This window comes from Sapajus apella, unplaced genomic scaffold, assembly GCF_009761245.1.
Source record: "Sapajus apella isolate SASKATOON/1434 unplaced genomic scaffold, GSC_monkey_1.0 scaffold78, whole genome shotgun sequence".
Classification (NCBI taxonomy): Eukaryota; Metazoa; Chordata; class Mammalia; order Primates; family Cebidae; genus Sapajus; species Sapajus apella.
Window position 1 is genome coordinate 10,166,553 of NW_022437018.1, and position 10,537 is coordinate 10,177,089.

Sequence of the window (10,537 nt, forward strand, 5' to 3'; positions counted from 1 at the left end):
AATGTTGGACAGGTGTGGCGGCTCACACCTGTAATCCCAGCACTTTGGGAGGCAGAACCTGAAAGACAGAGGTTGCAGTGAGCCGAGATCACACCACTGTACTCCAGCCTGGGCAACAAGAGCAAAACTCCATCTCAAAAAAAAGGGAAAATAATAAAAAAAAGAGAATGTTGTCCAAGCCCTGCTTGATACTATCATCTCAAAACCTTCCTTAATAAAATGTAATATTCTATATATAGCATGTTTCAGCAAACTCAATAATTTTATACCAGACTCAGAAACAAGTGTTGGTATTTTAGTTTTACTAGTGAAACAAAAAAAATGTTTTTCCATTCATATTAAATCATTTTTAAGATGTAATCATTCTGGCTGGGCACGGTGGCTCACGTCTGTAATCACCAACACTTGGGGAGGCCGAGGTGGGCAAATCACAAGGTCAGGAGATCAAGACCATCCTGGCCAACATAGTTAAACCCCATCTCTACTAAAAATACAAAAATTAGCTGAGCCTGGTGGCACGTGCCTGTTGCCCCAGCTACTTGGGAGGCTGAGGCAGAAGACTAGCTTGAACCCGGGAGGCGGATGTTTCAGTGAGCTGAGATCACGCCACTGCACTCCAGTCTGGCAACAGAACAAGACTCCGTCTCAAAAGACAAAAAAAAAAAAAAAAAAAAGAAAGATATAATCATTCTTAGGTAGACAACTTGAGTTTCTCACAAATAGCTCCAGGATGTCCTGATGGTACGACAAACACAGGTCTGGGAGACCTAAAACCAAGGGCCCTGCTTTTCTACTTCCTAAATCTGTCATCTTGAAAGATGTAAAACCGGCCAGGCACAGTGGCTCATGCCTGTAATCCCAGCAATTTGGGAGGCTGAGGTGGGGGGGATCACAAGGTCAGGAGTTCGAGACCACCCTGGCCAATATGGTGAAACCCCAACTCAACTAAAAATACAAACTTAGTTGGGCATGGTGGTGGGCACCTGTAATCCCAGCTACACAGGAGGCTGAGGCAGAACTGTTTGAACCTGGGAAGTACAGGTTGCAGTGAGCTGAGATCACACCATTGCACTCCAGCCTGAGAGATGGGGGAAGATTCAGTCTCAAAAAAAAAAAAAAAAAAGTTATAAAACCTTCCTTAGCTTCCGTTTCTTTTCTGTAAAATTGGACAATAATATTCACCTTGCCTTTATGTGAGGATACAATCGTCAAGAAAAGCACTTTGAAAACAATAAACCCTCAATAGTAGTTTTGAGTAAGGAAGGATAGGTGAATTCTACCTTTTTCTTTTTTCCCTTTTATTCTTGCATATGCAATAGAATTCTACCTTTTTCTATGTTTTCTATACTTTTGAAATATTCTAAGTGTACGATAACTACTTTTTATTAGAAAATCAATGGAAGACCAGGTACAGTGGCTAACACCTGTAATACCAGCACTTTAGGAGGCCACAGTGGGTGGAAAGCCTAGTTCAGGAGTTTGAGACCAGCCTGGGCAACATGGAGAAACCCCATCTCTATCAAAACTACAAAAAATTAGCCAGGTGTTGTGGCACGAGCCTGTGCTCCCAGCTACCTGGGAGGCTGAGGTGGGAGGATCTCTGAGCCCAGTAGGCAGAGGTGGCAGTGAGCCAAGACCAGGCCACTGCACTCCAGCCTGGGTAACAGTGAGACCTGTCTCAAAAAAAAAAAAAACAAAAAAAAAGCAATGAAACATTTATTTTTATTTATTCATTCATTTTGAAACAAGGTCAGCCAGGCGAAGTGGCTCATGCCTATAATCCCAACACTTCAGGAGGCCAAGGCGGGCGATCACCTGGGGTCAAGAGTTTAAGACTTGCCTGATCAAATGGAGAGACCCCATCTCTACTAAAAATACAAAATTAGCTGGGCATGGTGGTGAATGGTAGGTGGGAGGCTGAGGCAGGAGAATTGCTTGAACCCGGGAGAGGGAGGTTGCAGTGAGCTGAGATGGTGCCATTTCACTCCAGCCTGGGCAACAAAAGCAAAACTCCATCTCAAAAAAAAAAGGAACTGCACTTTACTACTTTACATGCAGGTCTCGGAAATTCTTCTCAACAAGTGTGTTCACTGATGGCTTTAATGACCAGTTGACAATGTAAGAAGGCAAAAACTTCCACCATAGAAGATGACAGAAAGCCACATTTACATATGAAGCCCTTTGAAGTAGGAAAAATGAATTTTTGAACTATCAAAATGATACAAACTTTCACCTTATCTAGCCTCTTTTTGTCAAGGGAACAACAATAAGTTTTAAGTTCTATTTAAACCCTATGAGGATTCAATTTTAAAAATCTGACTCTCATTTTCTGCTTAAAATGAATTATCTCCAATAATTCTCTGTATTCTTACTTTCCATTTTTTTCTATCCCCTCAACCCCTTCTCAAAGACTCTTAGAAGAAAGGAATAGGATAGGCTGAAGTGAAGGGAAAAAAACAAAAACAAGACCTAAGACAATATTCATAAATGTTTTAAGTATCCATAATACTTACTTCAGTTGTCTATTTAATTCTTCAACATAATTCTTTTGGTCTAATATTGCAGCAATTTGAACATTCCTAAATGAGGAAAAAAGCAGCTTTGCGCTAGTTGAAAAGGTATTAAGTGCAAAAAAAACCTAAATCATCTAAAATTATTATAAAACTGAAACAATAAAACATTGTCTTTCCTTTAAAATAAAACATAACAGTAAGCTGTGTACTAAGTAATTATAACCTTTGTTGAACAAATTACTTGCTAATAATACACTTAACAATACCATTAGTGTATTTTAAATTTAAACATAATTAGAGCCGGCACAGTGGCTCACTCCTGTAATCACAGCACTTTGGGTGGCCAACGCAGGTGTATCACTTGAGTCCAGGAGTTCAAGACCAGTATGGCCAATGTGATGAAACCCTGTCTCTACTAAAAATACAAAAATTAGCTGGGTGCGGTGGTGGGAGTCTGTAATCCCAGTTACCGGGGAGGCTGAGGCAGGAGAATCGCTTGAACCCAGGAGGCAGAGGTTGAAGAGAGCTAAGATCATGCCACTGCACTCCAGCCTGGGTAACAGAGCAAGATTCTGTCTCAAAAAATAATAATAATAATTAGATATTGAAGTAAATCAGTATTTGCAAACTTGTGAATAATTAGCTTTCATCTCTTTTATTCCAAAAAACACCTATTAAGATGGGTCTCAGTAATTTACAGGTATGACCAAAGGTCCCATTTCATACTATTAATAAAACCTCCTTCTCCCAGGTGATTTTCCATAATCTGCTTTCTAAAGCTTGTAATGGAAGTGAAAATGAAATGAAGGAGAAGTCACAGGGGAGAAAACAACAAAATAAAAGCACATTGTAAATGGAAAGGTCTTATAATGATTTGTAAAGAGCTATATAAAAAATCCAATATGTGAAATAACTTATGAAAACCATACCTTTCTTTATTTCCAATATCTTCTTCATTCTTTAAATACATAGAAAAATCAATCACTCCAACCTGAAGTAAATAAAGTTTTTTTTTATTTAAAGGGAGAAAATATTTTATCAGAAGTACCTTTACTGAACATCATTCTTAATATTCCTTTAGTGTATAACAGTCCTGTTTACAACTTCAAATGATCGAGGAGGAACTATGCAAACTAAAAACACTCCGCATTTGATACTAATCACTTTCACTTACTTGTGAGTCTAAATCCTCTCCCTTCACACAAAGATTAGCATCGATCACATTCAGGCCAACCAGCAGCCCAACAATTACTGCTCCTTCTTCTTCCATCATTAGTGCATGATACTCATAAAACTCACTGTGAAAATTTTAAAAATAAGGACTTTAAATCACAAATTTATTTCAAAAACTAAAATTTTAAATCCCCATTATCTTTCTAATCTACCTTACAGAAACGGAAGCCATCTCAGTTAGATATCTTCAAATTTACCTTTATACATCTGAATAACTTTTTAAATTTCTTAAACTTAAATGTCTATTGAAAAATTAAAAGGACTGAAGGAGATAAAAGAGAAAAAATTTTTTTGAGAGAGAAAAGAGGAGCAAAGGATGAAAAGAAAAAGTGGTGCCAGGCACGGTGGCTCACCCCTGCAATCCCACCATTTTGAGGGGCCAAGGAGGGCAGATCACTTAAGGTCAGGAGTTTAAGACCAAGCTGGCCTACATGGTGAAACTCCGTCTCTACTTAAAATACAAAACTTAGCTGAGCATGGTAGCTTGTGCCTGTAATCCCAGCTACTTGGGAGGCTGAGGTAGCAGAATTGCTTGAACTGGGACCCAGGAGGCAGAGGCTGCAGTGAGCCAAGATTGCGCCACTGCACTACAGCCTGGGAAACTCCACCTCAAAAAAAAAAAAAAAAAAAAAAAAGTCTGGTGCGGTAGCTCAAGCCTGTAATCCCAGCACTTTGGAAGGCTGAGGCAAGTGGATCACTTGAGGTCAGGAGTTCAAGACCACCCTGGCCAACATGGTGAAACCCCGTCTCTACTAAAAATACAAAAATTAGCTGGGCACGCTGGCACAAGCCTGTAATCCCAGCTACTTGGGAAGCTGAGACAGGAGAATTGCTCGAGCCCAGGAGGTAGAGGTTGTGGTAAGCCAAGATCGTGCCATTGCAGGCCAGCCAGGGCAAAAAAACAAGACTCCGTCTCAAAAAACAAAGAAAAAAAAAAAAAAAAAGAGGCCACACTGAGCCCTGGGACGTTTCTGACTCAGATGGATATAGTGACAGCTGCTGATCTGAACATGACATATTTTACTACAGTTGAAGTTTCAATCCTAGGATTTATTAAGACCCCTGGAATAAAGACTAAGGTAGAAAATAAACATATGAAACATGTTCAAGTCAATGCATTCGATAGGTATATTATAAATGTTCTTAATAGATAATCATCAATTAAAGACACTTTGAGGTATCTACATTCTAAAAAATGTTCAAAAAGAGTTGTGGGCTGGGCGCAGTGGCTCACGCCTATAATCCCAGCACTTTGGGAGGCCAAGGCGGGCAGATAACGAGGTCAGGACTTCAAGACCAGTCTGGCCAACATAGTGAAACCAGTCTATACTAAAAATACAAAAAATCAGCTACTCAGGAGGCTGAGGCAGGAGAATCACTCGAACCCAGGAGGCAGAGGTTGCAGTGAGCTGAGATTGCACCATTGCACTCCAGCCTGGGAGACAGGAGGAGTTTTTGTCAAAAAAAAAAAAAAAAAAAAAACAACAACAAACAAACAAACAACCGCTAAGTCTCATCAACATACGTTCAGAGAAGTAGTTATCACTGTCTCATGCCTCCTTTAATAAGTCTTATGTACATTATATAATCACTTTAATTATTCTTCAGAATACTGAGAAGCTGCAGGTGCTTAACATATGGTCATTCTCATTTAACAAATGGGTAAACCACAATGTAAAACCAGTCACAAGTAAAACCAAAACCAGGACTAAATTCTCCACAACATAAGAGAAGCACTCTTACAGAACAAGGATGAATGGAGGACTACTACGGGCCCACTCTGTTAGAGAACCGATTGCCTGCCTTGCTCTGAAAGTCTGTCTTAAATAAACATTTGGCCTTCATTTTATTTTATTTTTATGAGACAGGGTCTCACTCTGTCACCCAGGCCGGAGTGAAGTGACACAATCTCAGCTCACTGCAACCTCCCTCTCCTGGGTTCAAGAAATTCTCCTGCCTCAGCCTCCCAAGTAAAGTGGCTGAGATTATAAGCACGCACCACCACGCCCAGCCTTTTTTTTTTTTGAGACAGAGTTTCACTCTTGTTGCCCAGGCTGGAGCACAATCTCGGCCCACTGCAACCTCAGCCTCCTGGGTTCAAGTGATTCTCCTGCCTCAGCCTCCCAAGTAGTTGGGATTACAGGCATGTGCCACCATGCCCAGCTAATTTTGTATTCTTAGTAGAGATGGGGTTTCTCCACGTTGGCCAGGCTGGTCTCGAACTCCTGACCCCAGGAGATCCGCCCGCTTTGGTCTCCCAAAGTGCTGCAATTACAGGCATGAGCCACTACACCAGGACTAATTTCTGTATTTTTAGTAGAGATGGCGGTTTCACCATGGTGGCCAGGCTGGTCTCGAACTCCTGACTTCAAGTGATCTGCCTGCCTCAGCCTCCCACAGTGCTGGGATTACAGGTGTGAGCCACACCACCAGTTGAAATAAATGTTTGGTCTTCAATTTAAAGTGTGCCCATAATATAGTTGAAGCAATAATTTGGATATTCAAATTCTAAAAACAAACCAACCAACCAACCAACCTGTGGAATTAGAACCCCAAATTCCAACACAAATTTTTATCCATAGAATTAACCATAATTCAGAAAAATAAAACTAACTTAGAAATGTAGTTATGTATAGCAGTTTCCAGGAAGGGCAAAAGAAAAAATTTTTAAAGAGGAAGAAGTATAATGTATATAAATTTCCCCATCCTGACTGATAACAAACTTATGGTACTCATATATAAGACTAATTCCTGCGCCAGGTGCGGTGGCTCAAGCCTGTAATCCCAGCACTTTGGGAGGCCGAGGCGGGTGGATCATGAGGTCAAGTGATCGAGACCATCCTGGTCAACACGGTGAAACCCCGTCTCTACTAAAAATACAAAAAATCAGCTGGGCATGGTGGCGCATGCCTGTAATCCCAGCTACTCAGGAGGCTGAGGCAGGAGAATTGCCTGAACCCAGGAGGCGGAGGTTGTGGTGAGCCGAGATCGCACCATTGCACTCCAGCCTGGGCAACAAGAGCGAAACTCCGTCTCAAAAAAAAGAAAAAAAAAGACTAATTCCTGATCCATGTCATGCCTCCATGTTTCTCTGTCTCATTTTGCTCCTCCTTTTACTTTATATCATCTTATATTATATATCCTTTCATATTACATTTAAATCCTTTTTAGAAGACAGAATATAAATAAAAAATGAAAAGAACACAACTTAATAGTACTAACCTCAAAAGATCCCTCTGAATAATTAAGCAACGCAGATAATCAGCCATTTTTTTTTGCATGAGGGCTAACCGAAGCCACGCTCTTGCTCGACCCAGAGGGGTCCTAAAGAGAACAACCAATTGGTCAGAAAACAGCTCCAGCCCAAAGATAACAGACTACATCTTCCATCTCTAGAGGTACACATTAACAAAGAAAAAGGGCATTTGTAGCATGGTTTTATTTTCATTTTTATAGCTTTAAACCATCTCTTCAAGCACACAAACAAATCCCTGAGAGCGGGGTAAATTTGTTTCTCCTATAGGACAGCTAGGTACTATTTTATGTCTTGGAAGAAATGACTCTATAAATGCTGTAGTGTGTCGCTTAATGATGGGGATATGTTCTGAAAAATTCGTGGTTAGGTGACTTCATCATGGAGTATAAATTTGCAAATGTAGATGGCATACACACCTATGCTATATAGTATAGCCTATGGGTTCCTAGGCTGCAAACCTATATAGCATGCTACTGTACTGAATGCTGTAGGCAACTGTTACACGATTGTAAGTATTTGTGTATCTAAACATATCTAAACATGAAAATGGTAAAGTAAAAATAGAGTACGATAATCTTATGGGACCACCATCATTGAATGAAATGTTATGCAGCACAGGACTGTAGTGAGAATACTTTTTTTTTTTTTTTTTTAGACACAGTCTCGCTCTGTCACCCAGGCTGGAGTGCAATGGCATGATCTCAGCTCACTGCAACCTCCCCCTTCCGGGTTTAAGCAATTCTTCTGCCTCAGCCTCCTGAGTAACTGGGATTACAGGCGAATGCCACCACACCTGGCTAATTTTAGTTTTAGTAGAGACAAGGTTTCATCATGTTGGCCAGGCTGGTCTTGAACTCCTCACCTCATGATCCGCCTGCCTCGGCCTCCCAAAGTGCTGAGATTACAGGCATGAGCCACCGCGCCTGGCCCGAGAATACTTCTGTAAGAAATATTTAGGCTAGGCACGGTGGATCACATCTGTCATACCTACACTTTGGGAGGTAAAGGTGGGAGGATCACTTGAGCACAGCCTGGGCAACATAGAGAGACCCTGTCTCTATTAAAACATATATAAATAAAAATAAAAATTAAAAAATCAAAACCAAAAACCAAAAATCAAAATGTCAGGTGTGGTGGCATGTGCCTGTAGTCCCACCTCCTGAGGAGCCTGAGGCAGAAGGGTTGCTTGAGCCCAGTAGGCAGAGGCAGCAGTGAGCAGTGACTGCATCACTGTACTTGAGCCTGGGCAACAGACCGAGACCCTGTCTCAGAAAAAAGAAAAAAGAGAAAAAAAAAAAGAAATATTCAGTCTGAATGGGCTTAGCCCTCTAAAAATAAATATTAAAAATTCACTGGGCCGGGCGTGGTGGCTCACACCTGTAATCCCAGCACTTTGGGAGGCCGAGGTGGGTGAATCATGAGGTCTGGAGTTAAAGACCAGCCTGGCCAACATGGTGAAACTTCATCTCTACTAAAAATACAAAAAATAGCTGGGTGTGGTGATGGACACCAGTAATCCCAAGTACTCGGGAGGCTGAGGCAGAAGAACATTTGAACCTGGGAGGCGGAGGTTACAGTGAGCAGAGATTGGGCCATTGCACTCCTCCGCCTCATCGCAACCTCCACCTCCCAGGTTCAAGTGATTCTCCTGCCTCAGACTCCAGAGTAGCTGAGACTACAGGCACGCACCACCACGCCCAGCTAATTTTTGTAATTTTAGTAGAGACAGGGTTTCACCATGTTGACCAGGATGGTCTGGATCTCTTGACCTAGTGATCCACCCACCTCGGCCTCCAAAAGTGCTGGGATTACAAGCGTGAGCCACCGTGCCTGGCCAAAAGCAACTTTTATACCACTTTTTTTTTTTTTTAAAAAGAGAGTGGCATCATTCACACTTTTATATTTTCTTATACTGGAAACATTTTGGCACATAGTTTAGGAAGAGACTTGATCTTCACTTCTTTTATTTTTTTTATTTATTTTTTTTTTTTGAGACGGAGTTTCGCTCATGTTACCCAGGCTGGAGTGCAATGGCGCGATCTCGGCTCACCGCAACCTCCGCCTCCCGGGTTCAAGCTATTCTCCTGCCTCAACCCTCTGAGTATAGGGACTACAGGAGTGCACCACCACACCCAGCTAATTTTTTCGTATTTTTAGTAGACATAGGGTTTCCCCATATTGCCCAGGCGGGTCTCGAATTCTTGAGCTCAGACAATCCACCCACCTCGTCCTTCCAAAGTGCTGGGATTATGGGTGTGAGCCACCATGCCCAGCCACTTTATATTTAACTCTAAAAACTGGGTTTAAATCCTGCCTCTGTCACTTATTAACTGTAATTTATCTGGCATTTATTTTTCACATCTATATAATTATAATAATAACCTCTACCTGCAAGACTGATTTAAGCACTAAAGAAGATAATTCATGTAAAATACTTACCTTATTACTCTAACACAGTGCTCAATAGCCGACACTTACCTTTTATCACTCAGTTAAGTCCAATTTACAAACATTTGAATGGTGAAATAACAGCAAAAATATTACCATATTCCCCACAACATATAAAAACCCTAAATTGTAAAACTACGAGAAAACAAACTAATAACCTGACAGAAAATGCTTTAACGCAAACAAAGTTATCTCACTCACAAGAATTACGATAAACTAAGAGAGGCCGGGCATGGTAGCTCACACCAGTAATTCCAGCACTTGTGAGGACAGGAGTTCAAAAGATCAGCCTGGTCAACACGGCAAAACTCCCATCTCTACTAAAAATACAAAAATTAGCCAGGTGTCGTGGTGCATGCCTGTAATCCCAGCTACTTGGGAGACTGAGGCACAAGAATCACTTGAACCCAGGAGGCAGAGGTTGCAGTGAGCCGAGATTATGACACGGCACTTCGGCTCAGACGACAAGGTGAGACTCAATCTCAAAATACAAAAACAAAACAAAACAAAAAAGATAAAAGAGAACGCTTACATTTTAATTACACTGGAAAGAATATAAGCACTGGCCGGAAGTTGTGGCTTACGACTGTAATCCCAGCACTTGGGAGGCCGAGGTGGGCGGATCAAGAGGTCAAAAAAGATCAAGACCATCCTGGCTAACACGGTGAAACCCCGTCTCTACTAAAAATACAAAAAATTTGCCGGGCATGTATCACCATGCCTGTAATCCCAGCTACTCGGGACGTTGAGGCAGGAGAATCGCTTGAACCTGGGAGGCGGAGGTTGCAGTAAATCGAGACTGCTCCACTGCACTCCAGCCTGGGGAACAGAGTGAGATTCCGTCTCAAAAAAATAAATAAAATAAAAAAGAAAAAATTTTTTTTTAAAAATCAGGAGTTCAAGACCAACCTGGCCAACATGGTAAACCCCCATCTCTACTAAAAATAGAAAAATTAGCTGTGCGGTGGTATGCACCTGTAGTTCCAGCTACTCCAAAGGCTGAAGCAAGAGAATCACTTGAACCTCCGAGGTGGAGGTTGCAGTGAGCCAAGATCCCTCACTGGTCTCCAGCCTGGGCAACACAGCG

At 41.5% G+C, this 10,537-nt stretch overlaps 1 protein-coding gene across 1 annotated transcript in view; it reads right to left on the reverse strand.

Annotated features, from left to right (window-relative positions):
- RUFY2 (RUN and FYVE domain containing 2) overlaps positions 1-10,537 on the reverse strand; it is a 53,333-nt gene that overhangs the window by 33,584 nt on the left and 9,212 nt on the right. Inside the window, exons 3-6 of the mRNA XM_032252671.1 lie at positions 6,969-7,123; positions 3,688-3,811; positions 3,443-3,504; positions 2,514-2,579 (exon numbers count right to left, since the gene is read on the reverse strand). Coding sequence (XP_032108562.1) covers positions 2,514-2,579; positions 3,443-3,504; positions 3,688-3,811; positions 6,969-7,123 — 407 coding nt within the window. The remainder of the gene's footprint in view (positions 1-2,513; positions 2,580-3,442; positions 3,505-3,687; positions 3,812-6,968; positions 7,124-10,537) is intronic.